General features: G+C 37.9%; 1 protein-coding gene across 5 annotated transcripts; it reads left to right on the plus strand.

Annotated features, from left to right (window-relative positions):
- Positions 1–7,274: 7,274 nt before the first annotated feature.
- On the plus strand, positions 7,275–22,947 carry LOC104592871 (PPR containing protein). 5 transcript variants are annotated; one of them, XM_010252395.3, is made up of 9 exons: positions 7,275–7,406; positions 7,607–7,951; positions 8,616–8,739; positions 8,879–9,220; positions 9,304–9,466; positions 12,177–12,300; positions 12,387–12,452; positions 16,505–16,747; positions 22,145–22,947. In XM_010252395.3, the coding sequence occupies exons 2-9, from the start codon at positions 7,769–7,771 to the stop codon at positions 22,244–22,246; spliced, it is 1,347 nt and encodes a 448-aa protein (XP_010250697.1). In that variant the 5' UTR covers positions 7,275–7,406; positions 7,607–7,768; the 3' UTR covers positions 22,247–22,947. The 5 variants fall into 5 exon arrangements, with proteins under 5 accessions (XP_010250697.1, XP_010250714.1, XP_019052675.1 ...); XM_010252412.3 differs by having other exon boundaries at positions 22,550–22,947; XM_019197130.2 differs by having other exon boundaries at positions 22,126–22,443.
- Positions 22,948–24,413: the final 1,466 nt, after the last annotated feature.

Consider the following 24,413-nt stretch of genomic DNA (forward strand, 5'->3'; position numbering starts at 1 on the left):
AAATCTTTGTATGGCCTGAATAGTCACTTAGGGCTTGGTTTGACAGGTCCAAAGGGGCACTTATCCGTTTTGGGTTCACACAAACTCAGTCTGATCACACTCTTTTTGTGAAGAGGAGAGATGCTCTTGTGTCAATTCTAATTGTATATGTGGATGATATAGTGGTTAGAGGAAATGATCTAGAGGAGATTGATGTTCTCAAACAATTATTGTAGCAAGAATTTGAGACCAAAGATCTTGGTGAACTCAAATACTTCTTGGTGATTGAAGTTGCAAGACCCAAGCATGGGATCTTCATTTCTTAGAGAAAGTATGTACTTGACCTACGACGAGAGATTGGGAAGTTGGGAACCAAACCAACTGACACTCCTATTGATCCAAATCATAGAATTAATGTTGTGGATGGTAAGTTGGTAAAAGATGTGGGGAGATATCAAAGAATGGTGGGCTGAGTGCTATATTTGTATATGACACGACCAGATATTTCCTATGCCGTTAGTATTGTGAGTCAGTACATGCATGCACCTTGGGTTCAGCACTAAGAAGATGTTGAGAGAATACTTGCATACCTAATGAAGCACCCCGATAGAAGCATTCTTTTCTCAAACCATGAAAATTTGAAGTTGGAATCCTATACAGATGCAGATTGGGCAGAGTGTTTAGATGACAGGAGATCTACATTAGGAGTATGTACCTTTGTAGGTGGAAATACTTTAGGTGCAGAGGTTGAGTATAGGTCCATGGCTCATGGTGTCTTAGAACTACTTTAGGTTAGATCTCTATTGAGTAAGATTAGGGTAAAAGAAGGGAAACCTATGGTGTTGTACTATGACAATCAGACTGCAATCAATATTCCCACAATTCAATTCAGCATGATAGGACAAAGCACATTAAAGTTGATAAACACACCATAAGAGAGAGGGTAACAATCGGAGAAGTTTGCTTGCTTTATGTCTCTTTAGAGTTGCAGTTGGCTGATGTTCTCACTAAAGAGGTTGCAAAGAACAAACTTGAACATAATCTACGTAAGTTGGGAATGTGTGACATTTACTCCCAACTTAAGGGGGAGTGTTGAAGATTAGTCAGTTTTGTGTTGTTTTTAGAGTAGTTGTGTTATATTAGTTGTTAGATATGAAGTGGGGATCACATCAATTATGTGAGTCCAAATTTTATTATTTTTTTAGTCTTTTATATGTTGTTTTATGTTTTGCCACCCTATAAGGGCATAGTAGTCTTTGTACTCCTCTTATATTTTTAATATAAATAATAAGTGAAGGGGGCAGCCAGATTATTGCTCTCTTTCTTCTCAATATCTTTTCTTCTCTCTTCCTTCTTCATTATCTCCTCCTTTTGCAACTACTGGATATAAATACTTTTGCAACTGCCATTGATGTACCTACAACCCAAATGGTGGACCATTTTCTCTTATCAAACATTGTAACTTTTTCCATTATTTTTAATGTATTTTTTTTATCAGGTGCTTTAATTCTATTAACAAAAGATCTATCCTTGTCACGTTCTCATGTTTAAATCTGAAATGGTATAAGGATGTTAAGGACTGAAATAGTATGCTATAGTTAGATTGAGTGAATTAGGTACCCATGCTCAATTAAATTGTTTGACCAAATGAGAGGCGACGGACAAGATCTGATGGCTACCTTTGTTGATGAGGAGAAAGTGGGCATTCGTGAAAGAAAATGTTATCCTGATCAGTAGGGTTGCCCTTGTTTATTTTGATTGTTATTACAGAAGTTGATAAAGCACTTAGAGCTTTTGAAATGATGAACAAGAATTGAAAAAATGTTCTCAGTAGAGACGACGATAGCTAGAAAGTACAAATTTCTCTAAAGAAACAAAAACCTCTTCAGATTCTTTATCATCTATTGTTAATCTAACATTAGTTGAGTGGGATCAATTTCCTCTCTTCATCATCTATGAAGTTCAACCAATGGAGTAGAACTTAATACAGTTTGAGAAATAGTACTTTAATGTTTGCCTGCCAGTGCAGTGTTCACTTGATGCTCAAGCAGTGGTGAAAACCGTAAAGACAATGAAGAAGATAGGAAGCCCTGTCTCTCATGTGTTTATTGGGTTAGTTTGCCCTTTTTTTCTTTTATTGAACTTAAAAAAAAAGTCTAGAAAGAAAAAAAAAACTAGAGTTCAAGATGAAGGGACAAATTACAGAGCGAGCAACAATGAGTAGTTGAGCTTTGGCTTCCTCTCCCATTTTGGTCACCAAAATGAGAGAAGATTGGCATGGGTTGTTTCTCTTGATGTTTTAGACTTTATTGGTAAACACTCTCTTTGAAAAAAATTGAGACTAAAACCCTTTGATTTCACTATCATTGTTATCAAATTTAGTGGTTCCGAATTAGAGGCAGGGTTGAAACCCAGATAAACAATCCAACAGAGAGTGAAGAAGGTGAGAACACTTGCGGGATTAGAGATCACCATGTGAAGCATCGGAGATGGAGGTGGAGGTGAAGACGAAGACGAAGCATCAATTAGCTTCCTCATCTTCCTAAAATTTTTGATTAGTTATGTTTTATTTTGAAAATTTGAAGAATAATAAAGGGCAAATTTGACATTTTGTTATTTTCTGTTAGTACTTAACCATGAGGGTAAAGTTAGTCAATTAGCTAAACCATGAGGCTACTTTAACAAATTTGCCCTTTAATAGTTCTACATTTAAATAAATAGGCATAAGGGCAAAATAGACATTTAAACAACACATTAGGTTGGTATTTCTATGTAGGAAGGGAAGTAGTTGCTTGTTTTCTAAAAAGTATATGGGAATTTTATTGAAGTGAAAACATAGGAGAGGTTTTTATGATTGTTAGAAAACATATCTGATTCACGTGACATACGTTGGCAAGGTAGTCAACAACAAAGTTGGCTTCGAGAAGAACATGTAAATACGTCATAGTTAGATGAAATCTCTTGCAACATCAAGATTCATAACATTCTTATAGGATGTATGAGATGTTCCATGGTGGTGTTAATACTCCATGGGCGCTTTGATAACTAATCTTGAGTCACCTTCAATTATAACCCTTATCATATGGAAACCTAGCAACAACTAGATGGTTCATCGGCTGTCCATACATCTACCACATTTATAGAGCAAACTCCCACACTCTTGACACTAGAAGAAATCTTCCAACATATTTCTAGCATTTACTCTAGTGGTGCATTCACCATTCAGACCCTGCTTATTTACCTACCCAGGTAATTGTATTTATCCAGGTAAATGTTTCTTGGGTAACACTTACCCGAACAAATTAATTTACCCATGTTCTTTTGATTAACGAGTAAGATATAGTGACGTTTTACCTATAAAAAAACTAATGTTAAAAGGGATAAACTTGTTCTATCATGTTTTATAAACTTTTCCCCCAAGTGGGAAAGTTACTTACTCATCTGAGAGATGAAAAAGTTTTACTCAGATAAATGGAGCTATTTTCACTATGAGACCTAATAATTAATGTAACAAACACTATAAAGTTTGTCAATGAGAAAAAGATTTCTATTAACCAGCGTTTCCCTTCTTATTTACTGGAACAGAGCCTCAATGTATCGATCGACATATCACAAACCAAATACATCAATAAACAATTTCATCCCTCAACTCATTGTTCTCATATTTTCTAGGGTAAATCTCTTGAACTACCCTTACTATTTACATATTGTCTTAAGCTACCCTTAAGTTTTCTAACAATTGTCTAAAACCTCCATTACCATTAATTTTTCGTCACACTCTATTCACATGTGACATCATGTGATTGGTAATTTTTTTAAAATCCCTAAAATACCCTTATTGTTCACCGCCATTGTTGGAAGTTGTAGTGGTGATGATGATTTTGGTATCGTTGTCAACAGGGGTATGAATCGACGACAACGATTGAGATGGCTTCTCTAATGACCAGTGCCCTGGACACTGGATTATTGTATTTTCAGAGGGGCCTCTACTATGTTAGGTGACTCCAGAATTAGTAGCCTCAATGAAGTTGGCTCCATCTCCAAGGATTTTCAATAAGACCATAAAGTCTGTGAAATCCCTATTTCATTATAGGTTAAAGAGAAGAAGAAGAAGAGGAGAAAGAAGAAGAGAAAGAAGAAGAGAAGAAGAAGGGTTCGACCAAATTAGGAAAAATCAGTCCACCTCTAGGCGACCTACTTGTATTTATCTCCAATAATACAGTCAAAAGAAAGACCATATTGTCCCTCATAAGTGATGGGACATATAACTTAAACTTAAATAAAATAGACCTTTCACTCTCAAATAGATAAACCCAAATGACGAAAATACCCTTGATTTGTGTATTCTAACACTCCCCCTCAAGTTGAAGAGTATATGTCATATAGTCCCAGCTTGTCACAAATATAATCTACTCTGCTCTGAGATAATCCCTTTGTAAAGAGATCTGCCCATTGATTTCTTGAGCTCACATGAGATGTGGTTATCACTCCACTTTTCACATTCTCTCTCACAAAGTGACAATCAACCTCAAAATGTTTGGTCCTCTCATGGAAGACTGGGTTGGAAAAGATGTGAACAGCAGTTTGGTTATCACAATATAGTCACATGGGTTTGTCAACCGAAAACCCCATCTCTTGTAGCAAGTTTTTCAACCATACTAGTTCACATGTGGTATGAGCCATAGCTCTGTACTCAGCTTCTGCACTACTCCTTGCCACCACTATTTGTTTCTTGTTCTTCCAAGTTAGAAGATTGCCACCAAGGAAGGTACAATACCTTGTAGTTGGTCTCTTGTCTAATATAGAACCAGCCCAATCAGCATTTGCATACCCTAATATTTCAAGAGTCCCTCCACTTTGGTATAGTAAAGCACGACCTGGAGCACCCGACAGGTACCTAACAATCCTTATAACTGCTTTCTAATGAGGAATCCGAGGATGTTGCATAAATTGACTCACCATACTCACAACAAATGATATATTTGGTCGGGTAATAGTCAGATAATTCAACTTTCTCACAAACCTCTTGTATCTTCCAGTATCATCAAATTCTTCACTTGCATCAACACTCAACTTGACATTAAGTTCCACAGGAGTCTCTACTGGTTTAGCACCTAACAGTCCTGTTTCTTCAAGTAGGTCAAGAACATATTTTCTTTGACATAAGTTAATTTCATGCCTTGACCTTGCAACTTCTATTCCCAGGAAGTAATTCAGCTTACCCAAATCTTTCGTATTGAAGTGGTCCTGTAGGAATTTCTTCAACCTGTCAATCCCATTACTATCACTCCCAGTTATGACAATATCATCCACATACACCACTAGCAAGATTTTCCCATCTTTTGATTCATGGTTGAACACATAATGGTTACCTGACACTGTTTCATCCCAAAGTCTTTCACTACTTCATTGAACTTGCCAAACCATGTGTGTGGAGATTGTTTCAGTCCATAATTTGCCTTTTGAGTTTACAAACCTTACCATCCTCCCCCTGAGCAACAAACCCTGGCGGTTGCTCCATATACGCTTCCTCAATGAGATCACCATGTTGGAAAGCATTTTTGATGTCAAGTTGCACAAGAGGCCAATCATACATAGCAACTAATGAAATCAACACCTGAACTGAACCAATTTTAGCCACAGTAGAAAATGTCTCCATATAGTCCACACCAAATAGCTGAGAATAGCCCTTGGCCACTAACCTAGCCTTCAATCTTTCCACACTGCCATCTGGAAGATACTTCACTGTGTAGACCCACTTACACCCAACAGCATGCTTACCAGGAGGAAGAGCAGTGAGTTCCCACGTGTGATTGTGTTGTAGAGCAGAGAGTTCCTCTTCCATGGCTTGTCGCCACCCTAGGGAGGTAAGGGCTTCCTGGACAGTCTTGGGAATGGAAACAAATGATAACAATGATATAAAGTTGCGATGAGAAGCAGAAAAGTGAGCAGCTGAAACATAGTGTGAAATAGGATGAGAAGTACAGGTGCGTTTACCTTTCCGCAATGCAATAGGAAGACCAAGGTCCAAGGGAGAAGAAGCAATGACAGGACCTGTCGACGAGGGAGAAGGAAACGATACATCGGGATGCTTTTACACAAGAGAACTATCCTTTTCTTCTCCTTTCTTCAATGGAACCCTAAAATGCTCAGCGGATAAAACTTTAACTCCCATTGATTCTGCAATGCTGTGCCTCATAAAGTTGAATAGGTTAAAAGGAATGAAAACCAATGTCTACTGCTATATCTACACATCTTTTGACCCGCAATGAACCAACCAATGATGAACAGAGTTATTTTAGAAAAAAAAGAAAGAAAGAAAGATGACAATATGCTGGTTTATGGAGTAAAACTCTGTTTTATTTTGCTTTTTTAATAAAAAAGGCAAAAAAAGGATTTGACCTCATAAAGATTAATACTAGAATATTTTCTGATTTTGTTTTTTTTTTTTTTTCATGTTGACATTGCAATCTTAAGGGATCATTACTGTGCTTGGTTGTTGTTATTGCAAGAAACAATCATTGTCAGCTCGCTGTGAGGTCTCAGCCCACTCTCAACTTCTACATCTGACTTCTATGGAACTCCATCCAAATTTATCCGACGAAGAATCCACTTGGGGAAGTGGAGGCATGGTGGGGATGTATACCTCTGTTTCAAGCCTCTGTGTTGGATTACGGGGAACGAGTTGAGGCAGAGAACCTTTCATACCTCACGCAATCAAATTTTTATGCGCCAATGTTCTGAACATTGCTTTTATCATCTAGAAGTTGTAAATTTCTTAGAGAGTTCATTCGAGGTAGGTTAAGTAGGGCTTTTGCAGACGCAACAGAAATAGAGCAACTACGGCAGTGCAGCGGGACTCAGGGCTGAGGCCGCTAAGTGGGGCTGGTGGAGAGAGAACAAGTGATGGAGAGAGAGAAAGGGTTTATGCGTTGAGTTTGGAAAATAACTGGAAATCTGAGGTTTTTCATCAATTGGTTTTATTTTGAAAAATTGATGAATAGTAAAGGATAAATTCGATATTTCATTTTTTTCCGTTAATATAATAGTGTTTGCCGATTATCAAAAAGTAGTGTAAACAATAACGATACAGTTTGTCAATTTCGTAAACACTTAGAATAAATGGGTAATTAAGAGATTTACCCTATTTTGGATTAACGAAACACGGGCTAAGACCAATCAAGCTATATATGTGGCTCAACTGGGCTATATGCGTCCACCTGGCTCAAACCCAAGAAGAAAAGATGGGCCCTCGCCCGGTTGCCCCTCGGGACCGGGGGCATATTAGTAAAATCCAGCGGAACACGGGGTTGGCTTATTTTGATACAAGGGTTGACTATTTAAAGTATCTCTAGGCCCGCCGGCCTGGAAGCAGGTGTGGAGATCAGAGAGAGGCTTGGAAACTGGTTCCGGAGTCGAAAGCTCAGGTACGGGCAGAGGTTTGGAACAGAAAATCACAGAAAAAACCAAAAAAAAAAGAAAAGTTTGGAAAAATCTCGTCACCGAGAAAGTGAAGAAACTAACGAAATAGCCGTTAGGGTTTGAATTTTATTATTATTTTTTCTCATTTATTTCTTTCTCTTAAAATTGAAGCGGGAAAATATCTCAAAACCTTCCATGGATTCAGGGATCCGGCATCTGCTTCACTGCACTTCTATTCTTCTTCTTCGAAATGGTGGGAGTGGATACTGGTTGCTGATCTTCTACTTCTAGGGTTTGAAGACGGTAGTACGAGGGCGGAGGGCCACTGCTCTAGGACTTTGGAGTGTGGATTCTTTAGTTTTGAGCGATGGGAACTAGAGTTCCTGTTCAGCATTACAATCTGAGGTCGGCCAATTCATATATTGGAAGCTCCATGCATGATCTCAACACTGTGGATGCAAGGACTGGGGAGATTGAAGGCATCAGTGATGTGGAGCGTGATGCTGTGACTGAAGATAGCTTGGGGAACGATGATGAATCCAGTTCTGTTGTAAGTTTGTATTGATATTATTTACTTTTCTCTGTTTTTGTTCTCTTTCATGGTCGGCCTTTTTCTAGAATTTGAACTGTCATTACTCTGATTCCAGTGTAGTTTGAACTAATTTGAACTCATACTCGAATTCATTTTGGAATTGTTGCCCTTCAAGAACTTCAACTGTTTGGTTCGGTATTGCAGGGGAACTTATTTTGCTTTATTTTATTTATTTATTTATTTTTTTTTGGGGGGGGGTAGGCCGTTAGCTCCTTTGTCACATTTAATGGGAATTATAAATTAGTCACATTTACTTTTCTCTGTTTTTGTTCTCTTTCGTGCTCAGCCTTTTCTAGAATTTGAACTCTCATTACTCTGATTCCAGCGTAGCTTGAACCAATTTGAACTCAAACTCGAATTCATTTTGGAATTATTGCCCTTCAAGAACTTCAACTGTTTGGTTCAGTATTGCAGGGGAACTTATTTTGTTTTATTTTATTTTATTTTATTTTATTTATTTATTTTTTTGGGGTAGGCCGTTAGCTCCTTTGTCACATTTAATGGGAATTATAAATTAGTCTATTAGATTTGCTATAATAAAGGAAAGTTCGTTTCTTTTCCCTTTGTACCGCGGCAGCTGCAGTAATTTGCATTTATGTTTTTTGTTTTTTAAATCCTCCAGGACTGCATACACGAATCCTATAGTAATTCATTACCGCTTCATGGTGTTGGAGTAGAAGAAGATCGCTCTGGTCTTGAAAATAGTGGGTCTTCAAGGTCCACATATGATATTCTGACTATTGATGGTGACTTCTAATTTCTCTTTTATGTTTTAGTTAACTTGTTCAAAATATCATTTTGGAAGTTCATTGGGTTACATGTTGGATATTTGTGGGATTTTCCAATTTGAATATGTCTGATTAGTTTTATTTGAACTGAAACCAGATATTTCCCCAATTGAAACTGCAAGAGCGAGATTTTTACAAATACTTGTGGATCATTTTATTAGTGAGCATGTAATTGAAGTACAGGATACTGAGGCAGAATATGCTTCCCAATCGGGCCAAGATAAACTAAACAAGAGGAAGCCAAGAGAAGTTCAATATGAAGGTGATCCAAGGTTTGTTTTGCCCTTAATGTATGTCGCAAATTTATATGAGACCTTAGTTAATGAAGTGAATATGAGACTTGCTTCCTTAAATGGTATTCGCGAAAAGACAATTGGGGTAGCCCTTGAAGCAGCTGGTGGGTTGTATAGAAGGCTAGCCAAAAAGTTTCCAAGGAAAGGTATTACTGTGTCCTTTTGCAATATATTCTTTTTGAGTTTATTTCATCCTTAATTTGATCTGTATTAATTGCTTTCACTTCAGGACCCTGTACCTTTAAAAGAAGGGAATTGGCAACATCTGTCGAAACAAGGACAAGATTTCCTGAGCTAGTGATACAAGAAGAGAAGCGTGTTCGTTTTGTAGTGGTCAATGGTCTGGTGATTGTTGAAAAACCAAATAGTTTGTCTATTGATGATGCAGAATGGTAAGCTGGAATCTTATATTTTTTGCATATTTTTTCTCTTTGATACCTCATGAAATGAACTTCTGTTTGTTAAAATTGTTACACAATGTCCATTGGAATTTTTGGGTGAGGTTACATTGGTTGATCTTCTGTACCTTGTTAATAGTTTTCTAGTATTTTTTGTTTGCATTGGAATTTCTTGGGAAAAAGAAAAGAAGACCAAAAAAGAAAGAAGCTTTTTAAAATGTATTGGGCTTCTCGTAAGTTCTAATGAATTTTCTTAGTAATTAATGAGCATTGAAGATTCTCAGCATTTTATTTTAGCACCTTTATTTTGCAATCCATTGAACATTTAACTTAAAAGCCCCTTCTTTGTCTTCCAGAAAAGCGGCTATTGCCCCGTAGGAGCATACTTTTAACTGATTATTAGTTTATTACTTGCTGCAAATCCTGAGGATTTTTTAGTAAGACCTGTACTTGGAAGCCCTAAATTTCTGACCTTAACATTGACTTCGTAGGCTCCAGATTCCTCAATCCAGTGTCCTAATCAAATGTTTGGGTTCTGTGATCAGTCGGATTGTTGAGAACAGTTTAAAATGTTGGTGTTGGTTGAAATGTCGATCATCCAAATATGGGAAATACATTGGAAATGTCTAGAGTAGTATGACAATTTCATGGAAAATTTTGGCTACCCAATCCTAATAGGACACACTTATCAAAACCTTGTAGGGTTTGGGATTTTAGATTAAAATCCTATACTCCTATAGGGTTGGGTTTTGACCTTAGGGTTATCGATACCCAAACCCAATTATATTTAACACAATGTATATATCATTAAATATATCTTATATATTTTATAAGAAATAACATACAAAGTAAACAGGTATAGATACATAAGGAACAACATGGAAATTCAAATATATTACTAAAAATATATGAATTATATTTAATTTGTAGCTCTAATAACTCTAAATAAGGTATATATACATAAGAAACACGTATTTTAATAATTTATGACTTTATATCAAGTGTAGTTTCACCATACAAATGTGAAATGCAAACTACCAGAATATCCCAAGGAAACATCGACAAATGGTAGATAATTAAAATATACATGCATAGCGTAGCAAACTAATATGACAAATCTCATTAATAATGATGTAAAAGGTTACAAAATTTAAAATATACTAAGTTTAATAAATAATGGTGATATGTCATTGTAGTAAAATTATATTCTCTTATGAAGTTAGCCACCAAAAAATATAACCTCTTAAATGGATAACTGAGATAATAGAGGCAAACACATTCAGATCTGATCTGATTATGGTCCGATTCCTGGGCATAACAAGAGTTTCTGTCGAGGGAGATGCACTACACATTATCAACTTCCTCTTGGATCCTCAATGTGAGCTTCCTTGCATTTGAACTCTATCATTACTGACTGTATTCATAAAAAAATATCATTGCTAACTGCCGGACACTATTACAAGGCTTTCACCAAACCTTGATCTCCTGTGTTCTATGTGTGCAGGCAATATGGTAGCTCATCATGTGGCTAAATTTGGATGTTATATTTAGAGAACTACCACTTGGTGTTTACCTCTTGATTTTCTCAGGCTTGTACTTAGAAATGATTTGATGCAACAAATTAGCCTAAGGGCTTTCCTTAAAACAAAAAAAAAATAACTTAGGTACAAACTTTGGTAGTTGCAAATGAATTTTCTTTATTTAATAAACACGAACATAATATGGTTGCATATCTATGCTAGTTTAACAAGATATTGTGGAGTGGTCTTGTGATTAGAATACATATGTTTTTTTTTTGGGGAAAGGTAAGGTAATTTATTCAGAACATAAAAGAGAGATACATATGTTTCAACATTTAATTAAGCAATTTGGGTTCAAATCCTTCCAACAATGTATTAATTTTATATGAGTGGTTTTAGATGGACTTAAATGAAATCAATTGAGTTAATTATGAGATGCATATATTTAATGGAATTAATTAATGCGACGAGTGGTGTGCCAAATACAGTTAGTTATGGAGTTAATTATGGTAAATGGAGTGTTAAATAGAGTTAGTTATGGTGAGTTTAATGGGCATTAATTAAGGCAACTGAATTTGAATTGGTGAGACAGGTCATGATGGGTTTAATGAGTTAAGGGTGGGACAAGTTTGGAAAGTTGGGGGGAAAAGTTAAATGGGTTTGGGATCAGGGGTGCTTAGGTGGGTTTGGGAATGGGAAGGGCAACTTTCGTGGGTACCCTATCTGTTGCCATCCTTATCTAGAAGAAGTGGTCTGTTTCAAAGAATAAGTGTTTTTTTTGCATGCTAGGCCATGCTCTATGTAGTGTTGTGTTGCATTGGCTCTCCTAAATGGATGCTGTGTCATGTCAGCCATGCGTCTGAGTCTGACACTCCATTGATTCTTGAGGGTAGTTTTACATAACATTTCTTTTTTATCCTCTAGCTTATTTAACATAAATGAACAACTATTCTACATGATGAATCTTTTCATCAATACATTTGTACTCGAAGATCGGATACTTTGAACCTTGAGCAGGTTCAGTTAAGATCAAATAAGATCAAACATTTCAACCTGGATTCTATTCTATGTTATACACATGTAACTTGGAAGTTTGGTAGTTTTCAGTTAAGATCAAATATGGGTTGCAACTTGAATTATTCATCTCTCAACTTCTCTTTTGATAAACATCTTACAAACTGCAGGTTCAAAAGGTTGACTGGTCGGCATGAAGTAGCTGTCTCAGCTCGAGACTATAAGTTCTATTCACCTAGGCATAAGTATAGGCGTGTTGCATCACATTCTGTGTCTAATATTCCTGGATTGCCAGTAAGCTTGATGTATCCATTGTTTGGGTTTAGTGACTAAAGTTAAAGATGAACCTGATCTGTTCTCCTTTCTCCAAATGTTTTCAGGCATTTTCTGGAGCAGAAAACTCTTCTGCAATGGCTACTGCCCCGGGATTTCGTCCTGTTAGTGAAGTAAGCACTTAACTAATTCTTTGGAGTTGATAATTTGATATATTCTTTATCCTTGATTGTAGGTCCATATCTTTTTCATCCTTTGGAACCATATTACATTCTGGATTGTTTTCTTTAACAATTTTTGATCTCTAGTGGACCTTTTAGTAGGATTCAAACTCAGATGAAGTTCTGACCATCTGTCATAGAAAAGGAACAAATTGATTTTGTAGGATTCTTAAGAAATTCTCCAATTTCTTTGGGAAGCAGATGATTATTCATTTGCTTCTCATGTTTTGTGAGCAGTTGGGGGATTGAGGAATATGCAGGAAGATATTTCAGGAATCTGTTTGATTCCATCTCTATTCATTTAGTTTGAATTGATTTCCCAAAAAATCAAGCTTTCTTTTAGTTATTGAATGTCTCTTTGATTGACCGATGTGTGATATTCCGGATCTTCGTTGCTAACGGTGATGGAATCAAAATGCTCTCTCGATTGATTAGAAGGTGACTCTAAACTGGTAATGGGGTGGTTGAAGGAACCTGAAACTGTAATTTGGAAATACAAAAGGATATATGAAAAGATTTAAGTGGCGGTCAGAGATATGACAATTTTAGTCCAATGGGAAAAGCAGTCAGCTAATGGGATGGCTGATTTCTTTGCAAAACAGGGGGTGCATAAATCTGAATTATTCTGGGCTCAGTTGTAACGTGTTAATCTGGTCGGGGCTGCATCTTGCGCCTCTACTGGATGTTCTCTTGTGAGCCTTATTATGCTCTAATAAATTTTTATCATTTTTTTATGAGAGTAGTTTTATTAATTCAAATAATGAAAGTACAGTCAGCCTAGGAGGAGGCACGGGGTGTTACCTCCCCCGAGGACTGAACCATATACTAAACATACACAACAATTACGAAGTAGCCCAAAACCTGACTGTCATATTTCCTTATCTGCTGACCCCCTTGACACCCCTTGCTTGGCCAAAGAACCAGCCATTACATTTGCTGATCTGCTGACCCACTGAAACTTGACTATCATATTTCTTCTCATCCATTTAATTTTCTTTAACAGATCCCTGTAGCCCCAACAAGTTGTTTCTGGACTTGTCAGCCAGCCCACTACTACCTTGGAATCCCCTTCTCATATCAAATTGTTCACTCCAAGTTGACTGGCCATTTGTGTACCTTGTATCGCTGCTAGTAACTCTGCCCTTATAGAATCACCAATACCCACTGATCCTGATGAAGGGATGAGAGATCCATCGTATGGATGGCTGAACCCTTGCAGGAAGGTTGGGCGAAATTTAAAAAAATTTTCTCTCTCCCATCTAGGAATCGCATTCCCTATTTTAGAAAACTGCATTTTCAAGTATCAATCTTGAACCCAAAACCGGACCAGATTTGAAACCAAGAGGGAGGAGAGGGATATATTTGATACGAAGTAGCAGTAACTCCCAATGAAGGTGTTCACGGCCAAGGAGAAGACCAAAACCCGCTTCCACTGAAAATGACACAGTGTGATGAAGCAGGATCAGCAGGATGGCTCTTCAGCAAGAACCAAGATTCTTCAACAAGAATCGAACAGGGGCTGGTGAGCACGTCTTCAAATTGTTTCTTAAACCAAGGAACAATATCAAGAACCTTTCTTGATCAATTCCTCAAGAGGAGATTTAACTGGGTAGGGATGGCAAGAATATGAGAGAATTCTGCAGGTTGTTGTGTTAAAACCGAGGAATTCGCCCCCTATTTATAGTCTTCTTTGGATCAGCCTCCTAATCTAATTAGTAGAGAGTTTCTTGATCCATACATGATATTTGGATCTGGACTCTTAAATGGATAAGACTTATCTTATCCTTTCAGCTAATCTTAATCAGATTATAAATTATATATTGCCTCCTTTTAATTAACTAATTTAAGCCCATCTCGAATTGGGCTTTAGGCCCATTGAGCTTATGTGCTCACTTATCCCTTAACCTGTTGCCTAGTTGGCTCTCTTTGTATGGTGTGGGACCCAAACATTGATCTACAAATCAGCCACATGGATTTAGCCCAGCCTTTGTTACAAGGCCTGACCGAATTCATTATAGGAGACAGTGAACCCCTGAGTCCATCACCATGGGCTCTTAATGGGCCCAACATTTACACTAAATGGTCTTTGGGTCCAGCCACCTTATGAAAACCCGAGGGCTGTGGGCAGATGCAAGATTAGCCCATCAGGTATTACCCTAAATGGTTTCACACTTAACCTCTTAGCCCATAATGATCAAACACTGCTCGACAAGAGATGACTTCTCCCTCGGTTGCAAGGAACAGTGCTGCACTCTCTACTCACATGGATCCCGGGAAGTAAAACCTTTTGCAAACATTTTAAAACCATAATATATATATATATATCTATATAAATATATTTTGCAAAACAAATCTCAACGTTTGAAATCAACTGCCAATAGTTTAGGTTTCCATCAGAGAGAATGCCTTCCCCGATCATTCACTTTGTCTGACAAAGGGGTTGATCCTATCACTATGATCACCCACTTAGGTGAATTCTTGGACTGTCCCAACATACCTAGGTTTTGACCCCCTCCAAGGATCTCACTGATTGACATATCAAAGACAACCCAATCCGACACGTAGTGCAGTACCATAATCGAGTCTAGGGGTCAGGTGTAACATTCCAGTTTTGCCCATCTATCTCCAAGGTTCAGGGCAATACTGGAATTTGGTCCGGTTCAGGGTTTCAAGAAAACTCACATTGCATGTACCTCAGGTCTCACCCTAGCAACTGAGACAAGCCACCCCAACCAACTTGGCGGCACATCAGTGTCAGCCTTGGCAGGATAAATCTCCCTAGATCTATCCAACGGCTGCGAAGATTTTAAACTAACACGAGTCTCATAAGCGTCCAGTTTAAGGGTATTGCATAGAAACACACCACAATGACATGAATCAATTATGTACTTTATTCATTTACAATAAATGTCAAAAGATACATCAATCTGATTGGAGCTAAGGGCATAACTGTCTAACACCTGAAAATAAAGACATGTTGTTGTCTTTGTCTCTCAGAATCCCTCCTAGTTTGGATGGCCCTGGGTTACCTTGGCAGCTACCATCAAAATTCAATTTTACCACTCCATCTGGTGGGGGTTTCCATTCAGCTTGTGATTTGTTCTTTGTGGAGACTGTAAAAGCCACTGCTGCCCAGTTTCTCCTTAAGTCATCAAAGGAGTAATCTGCCAAAGGACATGTTTTGACACCTTAAAATTTTGGGCACAATTTGAATAGTTTGGGGGGGGGTTCTTTTTGTTGATATCAATATAATACATTACCTTTTTCAAAAACAAGGTCACAATTAGAGTGAATTACTTGATGTGCCTTCTCTCTGGTATTGTAACTTGAAACTCCATTAATTCATCTATAACTTTGAATATTTGATCTTCTTCATCTTGCATGGTGCATGATAGGTACAGATGGTAATTTATTTCTGAATACTTTTTTAACTTATATTTGTCAAGAGAAAATAAATTTGTGCCCTGATGTCACCAAGGATGGTGGTGCATTGTTGTAAGTACCCTGCACATATTCTTGTTTATCCAAAATGCCCAACTAATGAGTTATGGAATAGACCAAACCTTATTGTTGCATGGGTTGGATGCTTCTACCCATCAGAATTAAGAAGTGCTTGCCCAGGTGCTTATTTGTCCAAAATATTCAACAAAGCAATGATGGGATAGACCATAACCCAAACATGGATCAGACACTTCTAGCCAACAAAAGAGCATCTAATTCAAGGATTGTTGTACATATTGTAACATCCTTATGAAAATTGTTGATAGGGAGCTCAGGATGACCAAAGCCATGGCACTTTTGGGATGTTACCAACTAATTGGGTAGTGTGTGTGTTGTATGTGCATGCATGCATGTATGTATATGTGTGTGAACATGCTTCGGCAGGTACACATCCCTTATGATTTCAATGCAATGTTGTGGTGAACAGGGTTCGCTTAAGCTAGATATCTTTTTTCAACAATTTTTGTTATGATGGATGCTTATATGCTTTTATTTGTTGGCAGCCTCCTTCCAAACATCATATGCAACCACTCTCCCATCAGCCTCAGTTTCATGCTCTCCACCAAACTCATCATCAACCCATCCATCAGAATCAACATGCACCGCATTTTTCTCACACACATCAATGTGGACCTTCACATTTGCCTGAGATGACTCATGCCCATCAATCACCAACTATGCCCCAACACATGTCTTGCTTGCAACCCCTCACTGGAGGTCATGTTGGAGGGCGCTTGCATGTACTGGTAAGTATTTTTATTCAACCTATTTTTTCTCATTTTCTTAAACAGAGACTCCTTCAATCTTTGAAACATTGACTGGGGAGTGAAAAGGAACTATTGCTTGGTGCAATACTGCAATGGTAAATATCAGGGCTGACAGGTGTGAGAATTATAGTTCAAGTCTGTAAGTGGCTACTTTGTGTAAAAATGCCAAAAGTCCATGTCTAGTCCATCCCTCCCAAGACCCCAGATTTCTGGAACCAACATTGGGTAATAGCCCTTTTATCCACAACAGTATTCTAGCATTAAGTTGATACTATAGAGCATGCATTTTGTATGTTTTGTTGGTTTGGTTCTGAGGTTTGAGCATTCTACAGGCACTCGTAGATAAAGCTTCCATGGCTAATCATTCCTTTGCCCTTTTCTTTTCAGTATGGTTATGCTTCTATCATGCATATATAATACAATTCCATGTGTATAAATACATTGATAGAGAAAAGTGTATATTGTATGGATGCAACTTGGGCAGGGTTCAATCTGAGCCCTGTCTCACCCAACCTGACCTTTTTGAATCTGAATCTAACCATGAGTTGGGATAGTGTTGGTTTGAGGCCGCAGGTAACCCAACCCAAGCAGACTGCATATGCATTATGTATTTCTATATCAAAATTGAGAATATCAGAAACACATCTACTAGTGATTACTATTTTGTTGTATCTGTAAGAGGCTTAGATTGAGTCTTGTGACTTCATATGTTTTTAACTGTGATATGCACTTAAGCTAATAAGCCCTACCAACCAACCTCAGCCATATTGTATCAGGGTTGGGCGGTGCCACATGGGTTAATGCTTGGGCCTTGATTGGCCTTGTGTTCACCATTAAATTTTTGGAATTAAGCTGGGTTGGTATAGTCTTATAGAACCCATCTCTACCTGTCCAAATCCTGCACCCTAGTTTAAGCCTTTATGGTTGATGTGGACATAAGTTTTGGACAAGTACCTAATCCATAAAGGTTGCTTTATGGATACTTGACATCATCTATTGTATGGATTGATGGAAAAGAAATTGGGGGGGGGGAAGTGGGGTTATTCAATGAAGATAGTTGGATATGCCATGTGAGAAGCTTTTATTTACTATTTGAGAATGGTTTTATAGCCTTGTATTATTTGTTTGAGAGGGCATCTGAAGATTCATGTGTCATAACCTCAGGTTCTCAGCTAAGTAGTTGGTAGTTGGCTGGATTTTAATGTGATACACGTTGGCTGTCTTGATATTATTTTAGGGAATGGCATACAGGTTAAGTTAGACTCAATGTGTTTAAAGCCTAACATTATGAGATCCTGAAGATATTTGAAGCTTTAAGCATATGGTATGAAAACCAGATCAAGTACGGATTAATTTTTGTTGACAAGTAAGTATAATTTATTATAATTAACAAAGTAACAAACAATACAAGCTTACCAAGGAGAGATGCAAGGTGCACCCTCATCTGTCCAGTGCAAACATCAAAACTTAGCCCAATACAACGGACGCCTATTTTACCCCTTGCTTAGACAATGTGTCTGCCATCCTGTTGGCCAATCTTCTTACCACTATTGTATTTTTAATGTCATATTACTGGTTAACCAAGTGAGCTCTCTCATTAAATTCCTATAAGCCCAAATAACAGTCTGGTTTTTCTAACCAACCCACCACCAACTTGGAATCAATGTTTTAAAAGGCGTGGGAGCCTCCAGGCGAGGCGCTCCCAAAACGCCCTGAGGCATATGCCAGAGGCACTAACACCTCTGAGGCGTACACCTCAGGTGCAAGAGGCGTTCATGAGGTGTGCTAGAGGCATACGCCTCATGCGCTTCCTGCACATCTGATATAAAAAGACAGAAAAAAAAAAGAAAAAAGAAAAAAAAAAGGAAAGGAAAGGAAAGGAAAGGAAAAGAAAGGGAAGGGAAAGAAAAAGAAAGAGAAGAAAAAAAGAGAAAAGGAAAGAATAGGGAAGGGAAGAAAAGATAAGGGGAAAGAAAGTGGTTTGCCCCCTGCCCCTTCGGCTGGGGGGCTTCACCCCCCAGACCCCCTGCCCCCTTTTCGATGCAGCCCAATTTTTTCTGCCTCCGCTTTGACAAGACCCCCCCTTTCAACTAATGTTATGCATCTTTATTCTTCTTAATATAAAAGATTTTTATTAAAAATAAAGAAAAAATGAGATTCCCCCTTCCTCTTCATCCTCCTCCTAACCCCCTTCTTCTTAAGGAGGCTTACGCCTCTTGCATTCTGAACTACGCCTCACGCCTCTAGGTAGGAATGCCTCGCATCACGCCTCCACGTTTTATAATATTGTTGGAATCCTCTTCAATTATTAACCTTTACACATTCAAGTCTTTTGCAATCTGAACACCTTGGATAACAGCAAGAAACTTAGCCCTAACAGAATCCCTCACTCCTACTGTTAATGTTGTTGCATTGTTTTCGGGTCTAGTAGGAGTGAGGGATTCTGTTAGGGCTAAGTTTTTTGCTGTTATCCAAGGTGTTCAGATTGCAAGAGACTTGAATGTGGAAAAGGTTAATAATTGAAGGGGATTCCAAGTTGGTGGTGAGTTGGTTAGCTGTTTTAGCTGTTTCAGTCAAGAAAGAAAGTAAAAGGAAAGAAAAAGCTATACATATCTCTAACCTGTTATGATGTGTGGAACTGCTTATTGCCTTCTTCAAGCTTTATAAACAGTAAACTCCTCAAGTTTGAAATGTTTGCTTTGTCTTTCTCTTAGTTGCAGTACTTCAGCTAGGTTTTGTTGGGCATATCTTTGCTTTCCTTCTAAAAATTTGCACAACATAACTGCTATACAAGGTTAGGTCACAAGCAACTGCCAAAGGGTTTTTCTTCTTTCTCTTAGTTGCAGTACTTCAGCTAGGTTTTGTTGGGCATATCTTTGCTTTCCTTTTAAAAATTTGCACAACATAACTGCTATACAAGGTTAGGTCACAAGCAACTGCCAAAGGGTTTTTCTTAAAGTAATAGACGATTACAATAATTTAAAAAAAAACAGAAGTATAAAAACTAAAATGGTACATGCATGGGTTGCCTTGTGCCTCAGCCCAGGTGTGCATCTGGTCGCACTAGGCAAATACCTTTTGAAACTGATGTTGCTTGGGTTCAAGCACAGGGAAGGTATCAAAATGCACCTTGTCTGTATGTCTAGGCGGATCTTTTAAAAAAGTGCATATACCCCTTTCCTTGGGAAGTATGCTATTCCAATTGGGTTCTGTAAGTAAGGTGTTTTCTGGCCTAGTTGGCATCAAGGACTCAAACGTTGTAGAATATCTTCCCTCAGTTATAGGGTTGAAGACCAGTGTTATAAAAGGCGTGGGAGGCGTGCCTCCAGGCAAGGTGCCCCTAAAACGCCTTGAGGCGTATGCCAGAGGCGCTGACACCTCTAAGGCGTACGCCTCATACACGTTTTTCATGAGGCCTGCTAGAGGCGTACACCTCATGCACACCCCATGTAAAAAGATAGAAAAAACAAAGAAAAAAGAAAAGAAAGGAACAGAAAGGAAAGAAAGGGAAGGGGAAAAAAGGAAAGAAAAGAAAAGGAAAGGGAAGGAAAGAAAGTGGGCTGGGGACTAAGCCCTGGACCCCTTTGGCTAAGGGGCTTCGCCCCCAGACCCCTCAGTCCCCTATCTGACTAGTGATATGCATCTTCATTCTTCTTAATATAAATGATCTTAATTAAAAATAAAGAAAAATGAGATCCTCCTTCCTCTTCTCCCTCCTTCCACCTCATCCCCCCTCCTCTTAAGTAGGCTTACGCCTCTTTGTGTTCGGGAGGCTTGCGCCTCTTACGTTCTGAACTGCCTCACGCCTCTAGGTAGTGGAACGCCTAACGTCACGCCTCTGCGTTTTAAAACATTGTTGAAGACTGATTGTTGGTATTGCTGTGGTTGAATATATGTCAGAAAATGCTCAAAATTCTCACATTCTTAATTCGGCCTGGGCTTGGCCTACTCTAGAAGTAGAGGGCCTTGATATCTTCCATATATTGATCATGCTAGGTATACTTGCCAGTATAGGTCTTCTGTATGGTAACATTTAGCAGGGGGTGATTATAAAGAACTGTTTTGATGTTTACATAATTGGGAGAAGGGTGGGGGAGGGGCGCTTTGCAACAAAGTCCCCTCTGATGTGGTATGTGGAAAAATGAAGGCACAAGACCTTTTGTTCGGTTGCTGTCCCTTAAGCAATACCTGCCAACTATTTAGGCATATAGTGTTGTATTGACTCTATTTTGTTAACAAATATGATATTAGAATATAAATTAAGTGAATATTTCAACATGTCAGTATATTCAGCATCTCACATACCAGTGATTGTGTCTCTCTTGCACTGTTCCTCACATGTCTATTGCAGCTAGGCCACGGGAAATATATTTTTTTTATTGGAAACAGTAACTTTCATTATGCTTAATAGTTAATTATGTACACTGTCAACCATTCAGAATATGAATGTTGACCCCAAACAACTTTAATTCTTACAGCACAGCCCAAAAAAGATTTCCCCTGAAGGTCCCCCTGAAGGTCCCCTTGCTAGGTAGAGTATTTCCCTCATTTGTTGTCTAAGAACCATGCACCCAAATTTTTTTGTCTGCAGCCATCCTATTAACAGTTTAGAGTCTCCTTCTCCCCCAAAATTTTGAAAGCTCCATTGTTTCGCCAGCCTTATCCCTTGTAGTAGGGCCAACAATTCAGCCCTCAAAGAATCTCCTTCACCTATGGGGCCAGAGTATAGTGCTAACAGCTTACCCTCCCCATCTCTGAACCAGAAGGTCCTGGATTACCCAAAGAGCTTCCATCAAAATTCAATTTCACCCTTTGTTGTGGGTACCCAATAAGGCTGAACCACAGTCTTTGTAGTTGAAGAATTTGCCACTATTGACCATCCCCTGAGAATATCCTCGGCTGAAAATTCTTCGAACAGGTCAGTTGTTTCCAGCCAGTGTAGGACTTTAATGGTTATGCAGTCAATGACCTGCTCTTTAGATCTTTCTTCCCCTTGGAAAATCTTATTATTTCTCTCCTCCTAGACTGACCAAGGGATGACTGCTCTGGTTGCCCTCCACATCACTCTACCCCTTTTCCTAGGTAGTGTGAAGAAACTTGGGTCAAATAGGCTTGCTACATTCGGAGGAGGGTCCACCTGCACCCAAAGAGAGAAGAAAACCAATGTTATACAAAAGATGCAAAGGACAAGACATTGAAGTTATTTGGCTTTCAGTTTGACTGAACAACTTTTGCACATTAATTACTAATAGGGCTTCCTATTGAAACATTTTCTATAAATATATTAAGACAATTTTCTTGTTTGTATTCATGAATTGCCTGGCTTATTTATTTATTATTGTTTTTGTTTCTCTTAGACATTATCCTTTGTTTCAGCCAACGAGTCCTGCAAAGTTTTGTGATGAATGTGGAGCCCCCTATCTGAGAGAGACGTCCAAGTTTTGCTCAGAATGTGGTGTTAAGAGGCTAGGAATATGATACCCTCTTAATATTACATATTGTGATGCTACTCCCTCTAACTGTAAATATTTTGAGATGCAGAGAGCAAAGTTTGAATCATTGTACAGATAGGTCAATTGATAGCCAGTAAGCTTGATTAATATAATTTTCTTATTCATAAAGATGATGCAGAACCAAGAAATGCTTGATAATAGAAAATTGGGTCTTCAATTTAATTCTTCATATGGATATTTGTTTCTTCTTTTTTCTTGGAACAACTTATATTGAATTCGGTACAATACCAGTACTGACTTGAACTTGCTGGAGTTCATACCTGGATAGATTTGTAAGGTGGGGCAGTAAAGATTATTCCATCCCTCAACGCAAGGAGCCTGCAGATGAGTTACTTACGGGAGTGGAAGTGATGTTACAGGATGATGCCATGTTACTTGTGCAGATTATGCATTATCTCAAGGTTGGAGATCAGTCTAGCTCGGTAACTCCGGAGCAATCCATTCACTTGGCTTTTTAGCCATTCTTGGGGAGAGATCAGAAATTAAAACATGGCAAGTGACGTAGTATTGGCCCCAATTCATGTTGATGTGAGACCATTCTACAAGTACTGTCATTTTTTTTATCCATAAACTCCTACTACTCCAATAACTTGATAACTCCTAGGTATTGATAAAATTTATATTTTCAAGTTTCAATATAAATTGTGTTGTTGGTTTCCTGGAGTATATATGCATGTTTTAATTGTTTAACCATTTCCAAATATTTTCCAAGCAAGGTTTAAAATATTTGATACAGGCTGATGCACCTATATGCTGATAGGGGCGCATCGGCCTGTATTGAAGCTCGCCCACCTTTTTTTTTTTCTTTGAAACTGGTTCAGAGGGGTCGGTCTAAGGCTGGTCTACCCCCTGAACCAGGTTACACCCCGATACGACCCCTGTAGGGGTGCATCGTTAAGCCAACAATACAATACAATGCGCTTGATATGTATTGAAATTTTGAACTTTGTTTCCAAGTGCATCCTGGTAATTCAATACTTAACAAACTACCGAAAAAATGTCTGTATGGTTATATTTATAGTCGTTTGAGATTTATATTACCCCTTGGCAAAAGCTATACAAGGCTTCAGCTCATTCGTTTTGAAAAGACTCCCATCTTCATGGATCATCATTTCGAGGAGCATTAGGCATCTTGAGAGGGTGATGTCCATACAGGCATTCCCTGTTTGCACCAACACCACCCCTAGACAAGTTCAAAGTATTGATACGTATGGGCTGATACGTATTGTGCCGGTGGCTTTCCGATATGCCCTTACAGGGGCTGTATTGGGGTTTTGACCAGTTCAGGGGGTGGAGGAGCCTTAAACCGGCCCCTTGAATCGGTTTTGGAAAAAATAAAAAAAGTAAAAAAAAAAACTATCGATATCGTCCGATACGTCCCTATTGGCGTATCGAAATTTTGAACCTTCCCCCCCCCCCTAGAGAATAGAGATCCCATCTCCAGTTATAGACTTAGGGCCCATTCCTTGCTTTTTAAATATTGAAAAGCATTCATGTGTTTTCAAAGGCAACTAGAGCATTTAGTTCCATTTTTGCACTTCAGCTTTAACGTCTAATCTATCCTTTCTTTTCATATGATTCCACTCTTTTGTTTTCCAAGAATTACTCCCCAAAACTTTCTCCTTTTATGTATGCTACAATGATGATGATGAGGCAATATATACAAATTATTAATATTTTATTAATTATCTATGCATTATTTATTTATCTATTTACTTATATAATTAATAATTAGTTATAAAAATAATGAATAGTAATTATTTTAAAAATATTTATTCTTATTCTTATTCTTATTATTATTATGAATTAGATAATGAATAAAAATTATAAATAATTAGTTACATAATTAATTATTATGTAATTGTTTATTTTAAATAATTATTAATTAATTAATAATTTCTCAATTCTTTAAAATAGTTACCTATTTAGAATTTTTTATCAATTCCATTATTTATAAATTATTTTATATTCATTTCATTAATTGTTAATTAGTTTGTTAAATAATTAAACAAATGTTCTCATATCCAGGGTTAAAATGGTCAACTGTAATTTTTCAGAACTCAACATTCAAATTTTAGAACCACATTCTTTATGTTTAGACTTTAGAACTAAGAAAAATTCACCAACTCCAA

The sequence above is a fragment of the Nelumbo nucifera genome, chromosome 3, assembly GCF_055504915.1.
Source record: "Nelumbo nucifera cultivar China Antique chromosome 3, China Antique-T2T, whole genome shotgun sequence".
Taxonomy (NCBI): Eukaryota; Viridiplantae; Streptophyta; class Magnoliopsida; order Proteales; family Nelumbonaceae; genus Nelumbo; species Nelumbo nucifera.